The sequence below is a fragment of the Sceloporus occidentalis genome, unplaced genomic scaffold (assembly GCF_023333645.1).
Source record: "Sceloporus occidentalis isolate IW3139 unplaced genomic scaffold, rSceOcc1.0.p SCAF_3, whole genome shotgun sequence".
Taxonomy (NCBI): Eukaryota; Metazoa; Chordata; class Lepidosauria; order Squamata; family Phrynosomatidae; genus Sceloporus; species Sceloporus occidentalis.
Genome location: NW_028316983.1, coordinates 6,408,066 through 6,424,811, shown reverse-complemented (window position 1 = coordinate 6,424,811; position 16,746 = coordinate 6,408,066). Strand labels below are relative to the sequence as shown.

At 44.7% G+C, this 16,746-nt stretch overlaps 2 protein-coding genes across 6 annotated transcripts in view; one reads left to right on the top strand and one right to left on the bottom strand.

Annotated features, from left to right (window-relative positions):
• RTEL1 (regulator of telomere elongation helicase 1) overlaps positions 1-9,239 on the bottom strand; it is a 92,996-nt gene extending 83,757 nt beyond the window's left edge. For 4 of the 5 annotated variants that reach the window (XM_089513531.1, XM_089513534.1, XM_089513535.1 and 1 more), the window contains exons 1-2: positions 9,167-9,239; positions 5,609-5,754 (exon numbers count right to left, since the gene is read on the bottom strand). In XM_089513531.1, the coding sequence (XP_089369657.1) occupies positions 5,609-5,710 (102 nt within the window). In that variant the 5' untranslated portion in view covers positions 5,711-5,754; positions 9,167-9,239. Of the gene's footprint in view, positions 1-5,608; positions 5,755-7,023; positions 7,226-9,166 lie in introns of those variants that run through there. The other variant, XM_089513532.1, reaches the window with a different exon arrangement.
• Positions 9,240-13,603: 4,364 nt separating this feature from the next.
• The window catches only part of STMN3 (stathmin 3), a 46,246-nt gene continuing 43,103 nt past the window's right edge, over positions 13,604-16,746 (top strand). The window contains exons 1-2 of the mRNA XM_089513530.1: positions 13,604-13,721; positions 14,212-14,629. The gene's annotated coding sequence lies outside the window, so the exon portion shown is untranslated. The remainder of the gene's footprint in view (positions 13,722-14,211; positions 14,630-16,746) is intronic.

The window sequence follows — 16,746 nt, the reverse complement described above, 5'->3', positions numbered from 1 at the left end:
ATACATCTGCTTACACAATATATACATTACAACCCACTTCTATTTAATCATTGGACGTCATGGTAAAAATCACTTCCAACCAGATTAATGAGTTGATAGTCTTATTGAGCAAATACCCCATGGAGAAAAAAACCTGTTGATTGCAGTTAAAGTGATACGTTTTCTAGTGCAGTATTCATGGGATCCACATAGGTTCTTACCATCACAGCACTGGGAAAACCAACCTCTAAAGCCATTCCCTTGCTTCCACAACAGATGTTAGGCTCTCATGTAAGACAGTGGTAATAACAAAGATTTATCAAATAGCTTCTGAGCACAAGAATGCATCAGTGATTATCTTGCACAGGTGCCAAGCAGGTAATGGATTGCAGTGTCTTACTTTTAAAACTCAAGAACAGATTGTATGAGCATAAGGACCACTTATTTGCTTCTTTTTCCTTTTTCCTTAACTAGAAGCGTAGGAGAAAACCTACCCACTTCTCTACCAACAAATCTAATGCAAATATGTCTGGCAGGAGAGGATCTGCAAAATAACCTCTTTTCAGGAAGTGTTAAACAAGCTGCATATGTTCAAAATACTTCTGTTCTGCACAGCGTAAAAATATCTATGAAATATAAGAAATATCAATATCTTTTACCAGGCCAACGTCAAGTTTATGCAACCTCTTAAGTTATCAAGAACATATTTATTAGGTTTGCAATATTTACAGCACAATGTTATATATAGCCCTGGTGGCGCAGTGGTTAAATGCCTGTACTGCAGCCATTCACTCAAAACCACAAGGTTGCGAGTTCAAGACCAGCAAAAGGGCCCAAGCTCGACTCAGGCTTGCATCCTTCCGAGGAGGGAGCTAAAATGAGTACCCAGACTGTTGGGGGCAAATTAGCTTACTTGCTAATTAGCTTACTTGCTGTTCACCGCTATGATCTTTGGAATAGCGGTATATAAATAAAAAAACAAAACAAACAAATGTTATACATCCATGGTGGCAAACCAATGGCATGTGTGCCCTTTCTGGCATGCGAAGCCATTTCTGAGGGCAAGCAGAGAGATGGGAGGGTGGATGAAGTGGAGAAACAAGCACACATCTGTTCCTTTTCTTCCCCCCGCCTTCCTGGGCCTTCAGCTTTCTCCGGGGAAATCCTGCCCCCGAAAGTCCCACCCCCGGAAATCTCCCCCAGAAGTCCTACCCTCCAGCACCAGGTAACACCTAGTGTGGGAATGCCTTTGGGTTTGGGCACTCAGTCTCTAAGATATTCGCCATCACTGTTATACACACTTACTCAACACTAGGTCCTACTGAGTTCTACTAGTAGGACTTGTTTTACAGAACAAACAACCTCTAGATACAGGACTGGAGCTTTACCTTATTCATCAATTACATTAATATAGTTTTCAAAAGTGTAATAGTAACTGTGCACTGAAAACATCGTTCTCTATGAACTTTCTCCCTCTTTTGTGAATTCTGTAAATGTATGTTAATTTTATTGTTTAAACCAAAATTTCCACAGTCTCACGTATTACAGGGCATAGGTCCAGACCCCCTGAAAGCCTTATCTCCCCAGTTGAACCTGCTCAAGTCATATTTTTTGTGGGGGTGTCCTCTCAGTCCAACCAGCCTTACTAGCTCATTTGGAGAGGATGCAGAAGAGAGTCTCCTCAATGGCTGCTTCTCAGCTATGAAATTTTAGTCAGAAATTTGGCCAAAAAACCTGCCTCGACTTATCTATGAGTCCAATGTTAAGTACCGTACCTTAACTCTTATATAAGAGAACCATTCCTTGGTGAAAAGCAAGAGTGTAATTCATCCTGGAAGCACTGACCCCCCCTACTCTCTCATCCATTCATCCTTTAGTGTGAGCACAAACAGTTATGCCTGCTGGAATTTTATAAGTTCGCTGTCATCGTTTTTCTCTGCTTCATCTTTTAGACACGTTGTTACATGGCCCTAGGTTTTGCCCTCGATTTATCCATGGGTCATATCAAAATCTGTAATTCTGGCCCCAAAACCTATCTTCAACTTATACATGAGGTTGACTTTTAGTGGAGTATATACAGTAACATCCTCCCAAGGGAGGCTCTATTGGCCCTCTCTCTAGTCTCTTCTCACTGGCAGTTTTCTTTAAGAAAACTAAAAATGGCCTTCAGCTTTCAACCGTTTGGGGCAGAAGGATGTTTAGCGTGTGTTCTGCAGTTTCTTTGATGTGTAACTTTGTTTTTGTTTTAAATCAACATTTTAATGGGATTGGGTGCTTTTCCAATAATTTTTAAATGTTTGTACAGCATAGCATTTGGGGTCCCACACTGGGAAAGGGGCAGGATATAAATTACTAAACTCAGTATGAGATCATAAATTTCCTGTGCCCAAAGACACACATCCATCCTTCAGTGAAATGTTCAAGCAGTTTTGCTGAGTCAGATTTTTCTCAGCTTGAAATGGAACTGAGAAGCAGTGCATAAAGTGAGAGAGAGAACTAAAAGCACTAGTTATATCTCAGCAAAAGAAAGTTAAACTGTTACTATATCAGGTACAGCTCTCTTTAGGTATGAACTCTTAAAAAGCATTCCTTAAGGTGCAGTCTTTTTAAAAAACTAAATATATCAAATATATAGGCTATATGAATTATATCCTATTCTCTTTACCTTATTATAAATATTCCAATAAAACAATTTCCCCCAAAAGTTCTGAACATAATAACTTTTAAACCAAATTTACTACATCAGATAACATTATTGCAAGTGGTGGGATCATTAGGTGGAAGTGACCATGTTCTCCTGGAGTTTGTAATACAGTGGAAAGGAGAAGCCAGGCATAGTCAGACACACATCCTAGACTTTAGGAGAGCAGATTTTGGTAAACTTAGAGAAATACTGGAGGTGATCCCATGGTCAGGAATACTAAAAGATAAAGGAGTTCAGGACGGATGGGACTTTCTCAAAAGGGAGATACTGAAGGCACAATTTCAAACAGTTCCAGTGAGAAAGAAAAACGGGAGGTGTCTCAAGAAACCAGGATGGATGACTAAGGAACTTTCAACCGAACTAAGTTTGAAACGGAACATGTATAAGAAATGGAAAAAGGGGGAAATCATGAAAAAGGAATTCAAAGAAATAGCAGGCATGTGTAGGGGTAAAGTCAGAAAAGCTAAAGCGCAGAATGAACTCAGGCTTGCTAGAGAGGTTAAGAACAATAAAAAGGGCTTTTTTGGATATGTCCGCAGCAAGAGGAAGAAGAAGGAAACGGTAGGGCCACTGCGTGGAGAAGATGGCAAAATGCTAACAGGGGACAGAGAAAAGGCAGAATTACTCAACACCTTCTTTGCCTCAGTCTTCTCAGAAAAGGCAAAGGGTGCTCAACCTGAGGATAATGGAGCAGAGGACAGAATAGGGGAATTGCAGCACAGAATAAGTAAAGAGATAGTAGAGGAACACCTTGTTAATCTAAATGAATTTAAGTCTCCGGGACCAGATGAACTCCATCCAAGGGTATTAAAAGAACTGGCAAAAGTAATATCGGAGCCATTGGCAATCATATTTGAAAACTCCTGGAGAACAGGAGAGATCCCAGCAGACTGGCGAAGGGCAAACGTTGTCCCCATCTTCAAAAAGGGGAAAAAAGAGGATCCTAACAATTATCGTCCAGTTAGTCTGACATCAGTTCTAGGAAAGATTCTGGAGCAGATCATTAAACAGAGAGTCTGTGAACATCTAGAAGGCAATGCCATAATCACAAAAAGTCAACATGGGTTTCAGAGAAACAAGTCATGCCAGACAAATCTAATCTCTTTCTTTGATAAAATTACCAGCTTGGTAGATGAAGGGAATGCTGTGGATATAGTATATCTTGATTTCAGTAAGGCCTTTGACAAGGTTTCCCATGACATTCTTGCAAACAAGCTTGTAAAATGTGGGCTAAACAAAGGAACTGTTAAATGGATCTGTAATTGGTTGACCGGCCGAACCCAAAGGGTGCTCAACAATGGCTCCTTTTCATCCTGGAGAGAAGTGACCAGTGGGGTCCCACAGGGCTCTGTCCTGGGCCCAGTGCTATTCAACATCTTTATCAATGACCTGGATGACAGAATTGGGAGCATACTTTTCAAATTTGCAGATGACACCAAATTAGGGGGAATAGCTAATACCCCAGAGGACAGGATCAAGATTCAAAATGACCTGAATAGACTAGAAAGCTGGGCCAAAGCTAACAAAATGAAATTCAACACAGAGAAATGTAAGGTATTGCACTTAGGGCGGAAAAATAAAATGCACAGATATAGGATGGGTGACACCTGGCTGAATGAAACTACGTGTGAAAGGGATCTAGGAGTCCAAGTAGACCACAAGTTGAACATGAGTGAACAGTGTGATGCGGCAGCTAAAAAGGCCAATGCTATTTTAGGCTGCATCAATAGAAGTATAGTGTCTAGATCAAGAGAATAGTGCCACTGTATTCTGCTTTGGTCAGGCCCCACCTGGAATATTGTGTCCAGTTCTGGGCACCACAATTCAGAAAGGACATTGAGAAACTGGAGCGTGTCCAAAGGAGGGCAACAAAAATGGTGAAGGGTCTGGAAACCATGCCCTATGAGGAACGACTTAGGGAGCTGTGGATGTTTAGCCTGGAGAAAAGAAGGTTAAGAGGTGATATGATAGCCCTGTTTAAATATTTGAAAGGATGTCATATTGAGGAGGGAGCAAGCTTGTTTTCCGCTGCTCCAGAGAACAGGACCCGGAACAATGGATGCAAGCTACAGGAAAAGAGATTCCACCTGAACATTAGGAGGAACTTCCTGACAGTAAGGGCTGTTCGACAGTGGAATGCACTTCCTCGGAAGGTGATAGAGTCTCCTTCCTTGGAGGTCTTTAAACAGAGGCTGGATGGCCATCTGTCAGGGATGATTTGATTTGGATTCCTGCATGGCAGGGGGTTGGACTGGATGGTCCTAGTGGTCTCTTCCAACTCTACGATTCTATGATTCTATGATTCTATTAAAAGCTCTACCTATTCTGGAATGCCCACATCACTGCATTCAGCTTACCAAGAACTTGAGTCTCTGGCTACAGTACATTGGTCAGTCCTTTTGAAACAACCTGACATTTTCAGCAGATGGACCGGTCAGCAGCATCAACATGCAATACTGAGTTTGTACATATTCTCAGTAATTCAGTATTAAGAGAAAACTTCTGTGTGTTTAATTTATACATGGCCTTTGCAAGTCAGAACACTTTGCAGCCATGTTTGGAAGTCAAAATGGTTTGCAACCAAATGCTGAGATTTGGTTATTTCAGAGACGTTAGCATTACAAAAACCAAGATTTCCCCCTTTTAACAGACACCATTTCAGATAGAGGCCTACATCCAACATACCCAACAGCACAAACTTAATCCCTGCTCCCTGTAGCTCTCCATGCCTTTCAAAATCTAGCTCTGGTATAAGGGTTTTTTTTTGGGGGGGGCATAGGGTGTTGAAGCTGAAAGGGGGCAAATCTCCCCCTTTTGATTGTACTGATAGAAGCAATTTCATCAGCTGAAGTACTGTACTGAATCTTTGCCACTGGTTGAAACATACAGTACCATCCGCTCCCTGTGATTTCCCAGAATACATACCTTTTGCAGGCACTCCAGCACTTTGGACATGTACTCTTCCTGACATTTGTAGGGTTGAAATGGAAAGTCCACAATGATGCCATTTAATTTTATTTTGGGCATATTCCAACTGATATGTCAGGATCACAGGGCTGAAATCCTTATGGCTGAAATACAAAGGATCCCTCTGTAAGTACAAAAGACCTCTCTGTTAAATACCAACAAAAATGTGAACTACAAAGGTAGATTGGAAAGAGGAACAGCAGAACTGGAATTCATCCACAAACTAGGGTTCCTTAGAAATGGACTGAACAAAGACAATGGTTTCCTTACACTTTACACACGCTTCAACACTATCTGACCCCATCCGCATGGGGATGAAGGACTCAGTTCGCAGTTTGGGGGTGCTTCTTGACTCCTCGCTTCACCTGACTCCCCAGGTGGATGTGACAGTTAGGAGCACCTGTTATCAGCTTCGGCTGATATGCCAGCTGCGTCCCTACCTGGACCTGGGGGACCTTGAAACAGTAGTACACACACTGGTAACCTCTCGACTCGATTTCTGTAATGCACTCTACATGGGGCAACCCTTGTACCAAACTCGGAAGCTGCAGTTGGTTCAAAATATGGCTGCCAGGTTGGTCACTGGTAGCTCCAGGGCAAGCCACATAACACCTGTACTAGCAGATCTGCACTGGCTGCCAATTCGCTTCCGGGCACAATACAAGGTGTTGGTTGTTACCTATAAAGCCCTAAATGGCTTGGGCCCAGAGTACTTGGAGAACCGCCTCTCCCCATACAATCCGCCCCGCACTCTCAGGTCTCGTGGGAAAAAACTTTTGAGTGTTCCCAAGACAAGATACGCAGTGACTGCGCAAAGGGCTTTTTCTGTGGTGGCCCCGCAGTCTTGGAACGCTCTCCCTGAGGAGCTCCGCTTAGCCCCCTCCCTGGAGTCATTTAAGAAAAACCTTAAGACTCATTTATTTCGTCAAGCCTTCCCTCACATGTCCTGTTTTGCTCCTGTATACTATTTATTGTATTTTTAGATTGTTTTATTATCTTGATTGGTTAATGATGGATTTTAATGATGTATAGTAGTATATGGTTTTTTATGAAGGACTTTCGCTGTTAATTTTGATTTTTAAACTGTGATTTGTATTGTATTATATGTGTAACCTGTATCGTATTATATCTTATTCTGTTTGTAAACCGCCGTGATCATAGGAACGGCGGTATATAAATACAATTTCAATCAATCAATCAATCTATTTTCCTCATCAAAGTTTAGTCCCACTGCAAAACTGGATCTGCCAGTTCATCTCCGTGCACCAAGACCAGTTTCCTATATCTTTGTGCACAAACAACCATTGTTAAAACTGGACCTGCAACTTCATTTCCACACACAAAGGTTTTGTAATTTGAATTGACCTCCTCACATTTTTCTCTCTTTCTGGCTTTACTTCACGAATGAAGATTCAGGAAGGACTCATCCGCCCTTTGTACAAGCACGTTGATGACTAAAAAGGCCAATCCAGGATAAACAGGTCCGGCTGCAGAAAGCACAGCAGAGAGTCTCCTTGGGTGATGTTTCCAGGTTGTGGTTCTTTCTGCGTTGTTGTTTCTCTTCAAGACTCGTTCGGCGTGAGCTTTCAAAAAAGGCTGCAGCATCGTGGATAGTGCGTCTCCATGCCTCCTGATGCAAGGCCAGGGAGACCATTGTTGGTGATCAATTTGGCCAAGCCTGAGATGTTGTTTCAGGGAGTCCTTGTATCTCTTCTTTGGGGCACCCCTCTTACGCTGACCCTTGGCGAGTTCACCATAGAATACTATTTTTGGGAGGTGATGGTCCTTCATCCTAGAAACATGTCCTGCCCAGCGCAGCTGCGTCCTCAATAGCATGGCCTCAATGCTGGTGATCCCTGCTTGCTCAAGGATGGCATATATATGTCTGGGCCAGGCTTCCACACCACCAAATGCATCTGAGGAAGTAGGCTGAAGCCTAGGAACGCTCATGCTGCCAATTGCTTTCTTTCAGTGAGTCTCAAAGGTACTACAAGGTCTCTCTACATACTGATTCTACAGACTAAAACGGCTATATCTTTGAATTCCAATAAAAACATGATTCACAAACTTCTTTTCCTACTTAGAACAGTGAAATTTCTTTGGGGATCCACACATAGAAAAGGAACACACTGTTTCTTCCATGACACTCTACCTTTTCTGTAGACCATCCACTGCAACAGTCCTCGGACTTTATCAGGATCAACACACCTTTTCTACACTGCAATGAATTCCTTGTTACTATTTGTCCATTACATGTATTTTCAAGCAGGATTAGAGCACAAACGGACCAAAGGCAGATCTCTGGATGATCTGCAGGTCAGCAAGAATTTCTGGCTCCCAATTGTTTAATAATGGCAACAGCAAAATACAGTAATTTCCCCTCTGCCATAAATGGAACAAATAAAGCACAAGGGCAGAGTTTTGCTAGAAGCCGGCCTGAACTGCATTGGTTTCTTGTACTCAGAAATATGAATCTTTTGCATCTGCCTTGATCTGCTAGAGCTCAGGGTCTGGGAACAAAACAAAGTAGAGATCCCTCAAGCCTGGAGTTTGCCCACTGCTAGTCAGATAATCCCACTCCTGACGTTTTCTATGCTAGAGCTGGGAGAAAGCTGCCTTCACCTAAGCCCTTGCTGGCAAATGATGCCATGAGCATATCATTCTTGATATGCTTTACAATACCTGACAGCCACCAATACCTCTTTGAGGTCTTTAAAGCGAGGCTGGATGGCCATCTGTCTGGGGTCCTTTGATTGAGAGTTCCTGCATGGCAGAATGGGGTTGGACTGGGTGGCTCTTCTTGGGGCCTCTTCCAACCTTACGATACTCTGCAATGCTTAAGGACTGTCAGTGCTTTACAATACTTGACAACTGTCCAATAACAAGTGGTCAAATGCATCTGAGTAACTAGACTCAGGTCTACGAAAGCTCTTTCATTTAGTCTCAAAGGTGGTCAAAGACTGGCTTTTGAGACTAAGGCGGCTACGGTCCAAAACACACTGCAGGAATAATCCAGTTGGAGACCGCTTTAACTGCTCTGGCTCAGTGCCAGGGAATCCTGGGAATTGTAGTTTACTGTGGCACCAGAGTTCTCTGACATTATTTTCTTATATCCCACCTTTCTCCCAACAGAGGGAGTGGCTCAAGGCCAGATGCCTCACAAAACTACAGTTCCCAGGATTCCTAGCAGAGACAGGGCAGCTAAAGCGGCCTCAATCTGGATTATTCCTGCGGTGTCTACCACCAAAAGGAGCCCAAAGCACAGAGGGCGAGGGAAGATCAAGAGGACCTGCGGTCCCGTCATCCTGTTGCAGAGCTTCTCTACGGACTCCAAGCAAGGACTACAACTCCCACAATCCCACTAGCAGGCTTTATTTCCGCAGCCTCTGGGTGGAGATGTCATTGTTCCCAGCCTTTGGCGGGGAGAGACTTCGGCCATGCTTTTCAATCTTATAAAGGGCTGAAGAGGGAAGTAGGCCTCAAGCTTTCTCCAAAGCCTCAATTCAAGCAACTCACCCGAGAGTCAAACGCGGGCCTCGCGCTCCGCGTCACGTGGCGCCTCCTCTCTCACTTCCGATTGGCCGAGCGCAACTCGCGCGTGGGGCTCGCCTGGCCTCCGCAAGATCTCGCGAGATTTTCGGCGTTGCCACGGCGACGGGACGACAGGGAGGAGGGGCGGGGCCTAAGCTGCTCTTTTTCAGCTTTAGTGGCGCTGCTGAGGGGAGTTGTTGCCATGGCGACGGCGGCAGGGCTTTGGGCCTTTCCCCTCTCAGCCCTTAACTGACAGTTTCCCTCAGAAGTCTTCAAACTGCGCCCTCAGAAAGCTAGTAGCACCATTCCAGCGCTCCCAGAGCGGTTCAGAAAACAAGCAAGCTCAGTGCCAGGGAATCCTGGGAACTGCAGTTTATTGTGGCACCAGAGCTCTGACAGAGAAAGGCTCAATGTCTCACAAAACTACGCTTCCCAGAATTCCCCAGCATTGAGCCAGGGCTGTTAAAGCGGCCTCAAAGTGGGTTAATTCTGCAGTGTGTGTTTTTGGACCAATGTGAGGGAACCATTTGCTTTCTAAAAAATATTCCTTATTAACACACTGATAGCCTTTTGGCTGAAGAGCGGGGTATACATAAATAATAATAATTATCATTATCATTATTATTATTATTATTATAGCAACCCTGCCCTGGGGCATTCTCACCCAGGGACAATTGGAGGTTTAAATGGGGGTCATCCTGTGAAAATGGCACATTCGCAATCAAAACCTTCACATGCCCTCGCGATTCAACGGCCGGTCTCCCAGGAATCCCCCACAATTGCTGGCAGCTTGGCTGGGCTGCTGGGCTCCAGTCTGAGCCTGGATGCCCAGCTTTCAGCACTGGCCAGGAGTGCATTTGCACACTTAAAACTTGTGCGCCATCTGCGCCCGTTCCTTGAGACGCCAGATCTGTCTGCGGTGACGCATGCTTTGGCTACGTCCCGTTTGGACTACTGTCACACGCTCCACGTGGGGCTGCCTAAAGCGCCATTAATCCATGAGTAACCAGGCAATAAACAGGAACAAATCATTCATGGGGAAATCCCAAAAATGCTTTCTTGCTGTTTGTTGCCTGAAGGCTGGTTGAAGGAAGAGACGGCATGAATTCTGAAGCAGGGATTTCTGGATCCTTCCTCACTGATTAAATATGGAGTCTTAAAATCTTAGCCACTGCTCTGCCCTCCAGCTCTTCCCATGATGTTTGTGGTGTGTGAAAGAGTTCAGAAAATGTGTCGCTGTACCTAGGGTTGCCATCCCTGGGGACCTCCAAAACGGGAGAAATGTAGGACATGGTTTAAAAATGTAGGACTTTTTTGGGTTTGTTTCCTGGCCAGGAAATTAAAAAAAGTCCTACATTTTTAAACCTTGTCCAAGGACAGCGTCTCCCAAGCCCCAGCGAGGCCTTGGAGGACTCCACGATCGCGGAGCCCCATCCAGGGCCTAGCTGGGGCTTGGGAGGAAGCGTCCTCCAAGCCCCAGCCAGGCCTGGAGGACTCCGCGATCGCGGAGCCCCATCCAGGGCCTCTCGGGGGGGGGGGGGAATCCCGGGGTAATCCCCCGCCTCCCCGCGCGCCCGCGCCACCTTCCCCCGCCTCCTCTCCTCCTCCCTGTGCGGAGGAGATGCTGCCTCCTTCCACCTTCGCCTCCTCCGCGCAGCCTGGGAGAGAGGGGGCGGAGGAGGAGGGTGGCGCGGGCGCGCGGGGAGGCACCGCCTCCAGCTTCGCCTCCTGCGCTCCAGGCAGGCCTCGCTGCCCTCTTCTTCCTCCCCGCCTCCCCGAGGTGGAGGAGGAGGGCAGCGAGGCCTGCCAGGGGCGCAGCAACCCAGGCTGCAACCGGGGGGCTCCCGGTTTTGGGGCTGCACCCGTGCCGGGAGGGGCCCCGGGCCCCCAAAATCGGGAAGTTCCCGGTTGCAGCCGGGTTATGGCAAGCCTAGCTGTACCCTGTTGCAATAATAATAATAATAATAATAATAATAGAGCCATGGGAGTTAAAGTGGTGGCAAACTGCATTAGTCCTTCAGTGCCAACGCAGCCATAGAGTATTATCTAGAATTTGGGGGGAGAAGGTGAAAAGGAGGGAGAGTGTGGTTTGGGATGTGACCAAAGACAGTGAGGCCAGAAGGAAGATTGCATTCAGAAAGGCCTTCCGAATTGGATTGGCTTTCACTATTTTCATAGCCTTGCTGTATTTTGCAAGAAGAGGAAGAAGAACACAGTCAATGGGTAGGAAGTTACTGGGCCAAGAAAGTAATATTCAGCCTATTCTGGGTGGAACTATGATCCTTCAGAAGGAACAAATTATTTTAGGCCCATTTTTGAAGTCTGAATGCTCTGAGGCTGTTTGTGGTTTTGGACTTTCCACCAGTCAGTGAGTAAACAGCTAGATCCCTTCATGCAAAGAAATAGCCCCATCCCAGTGATCTGTATTTTGTTTAATAACATCCTGTGCATTTTAATGAGTCTACTTTTAAAAAAAGATGATTCAAATACAACAATTAAAACAATTTAGTTACTTCCTTCTTTGTATTTTCTTGATGAATATTACTTGTGCTTGTTTCTGAAATTACTCATTATATATATATATATATATATATATATGAGAGACAAGGTTATATCCTTAACGCTTCTTTCTTATTTTTTAGAATTGTTTTCTGGCAATTTTTTCCAAATAAACAACAACAGAAAACCTATAATGGTTTTTCAAGATCTTATCTTATATGATGAGAAACTTCAATCTATTTTCTTTTCTTGTTTTTCATCCAAACTGACTCATCTAACATCCAAATAGTTACTATCTTCCTTATCTACACGGTTGCTGTTATTCAATTTTTAAAAACGTATATTACACTAACCCTGAAATCAGAAAGAGAAGGGCAAAACATATCCTTAAATAAACAAAACAGGGTCTCTTTCTTAATGAGTCTACTTTTGAAAAACAACTGGGCCAGAAGACTGGGACAATGTTAGCCGGAACTCATTGTATTGAGCATATGGTACACATTTTGAAATAATTAAACTGGCTTGCAGTTTGCAAAGTACCCATGAATATCTAAATCGCCTGAGACAAGGGCTGCTTTCTTCCTGGTTAAACCTGCCCCGCGCGTGCTGGGATTATCCTGCAACAGCCCCCCTGTTTGTTTTTACTGCATTGACATATAAAGCTAAACCATGGGAGAATCTTTGTGGACATTAATGGGAGTTAGCTGGATCTGTCTCTGATTGGACAGAGATGTTGGAGACAGTAGAAAAGCTATCTCCCAAGACCCAAATTAGGCTGTTTACATAGCCTCCAATGTTGTCTCTGGCCTGTTACAGACCGCCAAAACAAAGCTGCTTCGGGTCTTTTTGGAGGTATTCTGTTTAAATGATGCATGGGTCCTAAGAGTCCGGAGGTCACACCAAAGCCACCCTCCATTCCTAAGCACTGGAGTGCAGCTTTGGTGAAGCTTCCGGATTCTTAGGATGCATGCATCATTTAAACAGCATACCTCCAAAGAGACCCGAAGCAGCTTTATTTTGGCAGTCTGTAACAGGCCTCTGACAGCTTTATGCTGATCCTGTTCCCAGCTGATGACAATCCTTAAAATACTGGTAAGAAAGAAGTTAAAAGAACCTTTTAAATAAGCTGTACTATAGGCTATAAGAGCCAGCGTGGTTTGAGTGTTGCACCAGGATTGTAGAGAACGGCGTTCGATTCTCAGCTCAGCCATGAAACCCATTGGATGACTTTGGGCAAGTTGTGCTCTCGCCCTTCCAGGGAGGCAAAGGCAAACTGCTTGTGAACAAATTTTACCAAGAAAATCCCATGAGATCCACCTTAGGGTCGCCATAAGTCAGAAATAACTTGAAGGCACACAACATCAAATAGGCCATAAACATATAGATGTTTAAGTTCCTCTGTGAATTAATAGAGAAAGATGCCTGTTAAAGATAAAGCAGATGATATGAAAGATTCCTTACAAATGCAGGTCTATATGGATTATGCAAGTGTTGTATAAAATGATAATTCCTTACACTTGTGACTATATGGCTCCTGCATAGTGATGTCTGCTAAGGACTTTATCACACGGGGGTCCTAAGAGTCCAGAAGTCGCACCAAAGCCACGCTCCAGCCCTAAGGACTGGAGCGTGGCTTTTGGACTCTTAGGACGCATGCATCATTGAAACACCATACCTCCACTGTGACTCGAAGGAGCTTTATTTTGGCTGTCTGTAACAGGCCTTTGTGAAGCAACATCACACTTTTGATTCATTCAAATTCTGGTGCATAGATGGGATATCTAATATGAAAAACATAAAACAATTACAAGTATTAGAACTCAAATGGATCCATCGTTTGAATTCTGAATGAAAATATGAATTGGTTAGTTTGAATAATTTTATATCTGTGCCCTATTTGCTTTGTCTTGTGACATGATGGTTCCCTATATTGGATTTGTAAGGGTTGATGGTACAGGGGAAGTATTTCCTTTATAATTTAGTATTCAGATGGGATATCCGATATACAACCATAAATACGGGAACTCAAATGAATCCAGTGGTGAGTATTCTAATCTACGCTGACCTCATGTGTGTTGGTGATTTTCAGATTTTTCTTGTTACTCCACACCCTGTGCTTTTCCCTAGGATTTGTCCTTGAGTTTTGGCAGGATTAAGCTCATTACCAGCACAGCTGGTTATAGAAGACACTCTGAGAGCAGTTCAAGCTCATTGCAGCTTTTGAAGTCAGCAAAGTCACATTGGTTGCTAAGGTGCTATCATACTTTTTACATATTTTTACAGGCCACTGAGGAAGACGTAGGTCGAAACGCGTCTGGCCTTTTGTTTTATAAATAATTTTGCATATAATTTCCAAGTATTTGGGATATTTTATTCACCCTTAGCATTTTAAATCTTTCAGTGGGGTATTTTTACCCTTTTAGACATTACATTGTTTTCCTGCTCCAGGGTGTTGTTATTCTTTTTTAGTTTTTACCAGAACCCTTTGGTGGTTGTGTTTTGTTATATCTTTGGGGTTTTTTTCGTTACAGGGACTTTGGTTTGTTTGAGCAGTATTACCAGCAATATCACAACCAGCATGGAGAGCACATTCAGAGTGCTACCAAACTGTATGGAGAGCATGTACAGAAAGCTCCCAACAGCATAGAGAGCATGTACAGAGAATGCTCTCAACAATCCAACAGACATTGCAATGCAGTTATATTTTGCTAATTGGCTAACACAATCACCTGGCCTAATTAGCTAATTAAATGACTGATTGCTAGTGCTTCATGGACTACACCTGCCAGTTTACTACACTCTCATCCAGTCACAACTAGCATACCTTGACAGTGGAGATGTCTCATCCCCAGGGTCGCCATGCATGGAGGTCAACTCAAGGAAAGTTATCAACAACAACAATTGAATTTCAAAACTGGAACAAGATCCACCAGTTTTCTAGCATGGAAGGTAGGTGCTTCCCTGTCATGAATGAGGGACATTGTACAGTATGCCCAGTTCCTTAAAAGCAGCCAACAAAGTCAGCTCAGTGTAATTCCCAAGTTACTGGTGGGAAACGAGTATATTATCTAAGCAAGCTCACATGGCCAGTCCATGGCAGAAGTGGCAAGTAATCTGTGCCCCTTGAGCAAACTTGCTGTCTTCCAACTGGAATGCCTTGCAGCCACTTCAGTGCAAGTCATTCTGCATCACCATGACACACATCCACAGAACTGGGCTGCTAAGGCTTCTAGCCCTTTTTCACAGTTGGCTTTAAACAAAATGAAGCACAGAATATCATGATTTCCTGGCTACATTGGTTTGGTTAGTTAGAGTTGTATTTGTTTCTTTGCTGAGTTCCATTACATCAGGGAAGAATGAATTCTATAATAATTAACAGGAAAGCAATTTTTGCCAGAAAAGGGGAAGCCTGGAAGGTTACCAAATACAAGCAGTGAATACAATGAGCCAGGAGCTGGTCTTTATTTAGATTATGTTATGACTCAGCTTTGTCTGCTCTTCTGTCTTCCCACTTGATTACACCTTTGTTCTAGTTTACTGGAATTCGAGTAAAACCGCATCACTTTTTTAATATAGCACCTCCTGAAGAATCTCCAAAGCACTGCACACTCCTTTGTAACTTAAAACGTAAAAAATGTCGTTTTGTTTGTCATTGAGATGATCTTTTAAAAAGGAATTGCAGCCCAGCCCTTTGCAAGTTCTGAACTATAGCCTTAATAGTAGATGAATCCACAGCATATTGTAATTCTTTAAATAACAGATTGTAAATGTATTAAGTGCTTGCATTTAACCCCAAGAGCAATTGTCCGCAGACTTAGAAAGGAATCTTGTACCACCTTTGAAACTAACTGAGAGAAAGAAGTTAGTACTATTAAGATACATGCTTCTCTGCAGAGAGTGTTAACAGTGCAATACTGTATTATATAAAGCTGTACATTTTGTTAGGTTTGCTAAGAAGACTGTTTTTTTAGAAATCCTCCTTATTCATAGGACCACTACTCTTGGTGGTGTCTCACTTTCCATTTTCCTGTGTTTTATTTGGCCCATTGCAGTGTCCATTCTGTGTCTAAGAAGAAACACACGCAGCCCATCCCTGCCACCGCTCGCCCTCCTCCCATCTGGGCAACGGCCCAGAGGACTTTTCCTCGCCACCGGAGCGGCGTTTTTGAGGGGCAGGGCCGGTGAGAGCGGCCCCATAAAGCCGGCTCCCGGCCTCCCTGAAGAGGACGCCACCTCTCGCCCTCCTCCCATCTGGGCAGCGGCCCAGAGGACTTTTCCTCGCCGCCGGAGCGGCGTTTCTGAGGGGCGGGGCCGGTGAGAGCAGCCCCATAAAGCCGGCTCCCGGCCTCCCTGAAGAGGACGCCGCCCGCCCCTTTTTCCATCAGGCAACGGCTGAGAGGACTCTGTCTATAACCCTATACCATCAGGGAGCCGCCGGACCACGCCAGGAGCTGTTTGTGCTGCCGGGTGGCTCTCCTCGGGTTGTCAGAGGTGCACAGCTGCGCACCGGCCCGGGGAGGCTGCCCCCGGACTGTTTTGCTTGGACTCCGCAGCTCCACAACTGCACAGTTGTGCATTTTTATAGCGGCGCAAGGGGCGAGAGGGCTGTGCCCAAGTCAGCCTAGAACAGAGGATGACTGCTGTGTTACACCTCTGTTCTTCTTGTGGTTTGCAAGGGGGAAGGAGAGGGCATGGATGCGGGGAATGCTTCGGCTGGGGAGGAAGAGGGTAATATCGGTGCGAGCGGGGCTCCCATTGAGGTGGTGTGGGGCAGGGGGAGGTATGGCGGTAGGAAGGTGGACTTGCGTTACAGAGGAAGGCGAGATCGATGCTTAATATCTATCTCTCCTTCCGGTCCCCCTCCTAACCAAAGGGACCTGAGGGTCATTCCAACCGTGCCACAAACCCTGTCGCTGCTCCTGTGCAATGCCAGGTCGATCAACAACAAGTCCCACATCCTCCATGATCTGTTGGAGGACAGTAATTGCGACCTGGCTTGCATTACCGAAACCTGGCTTGGGCCTGAGGGAGATGCTGTGTGGGCACAGGCCCTCCCTGCCGGGTTT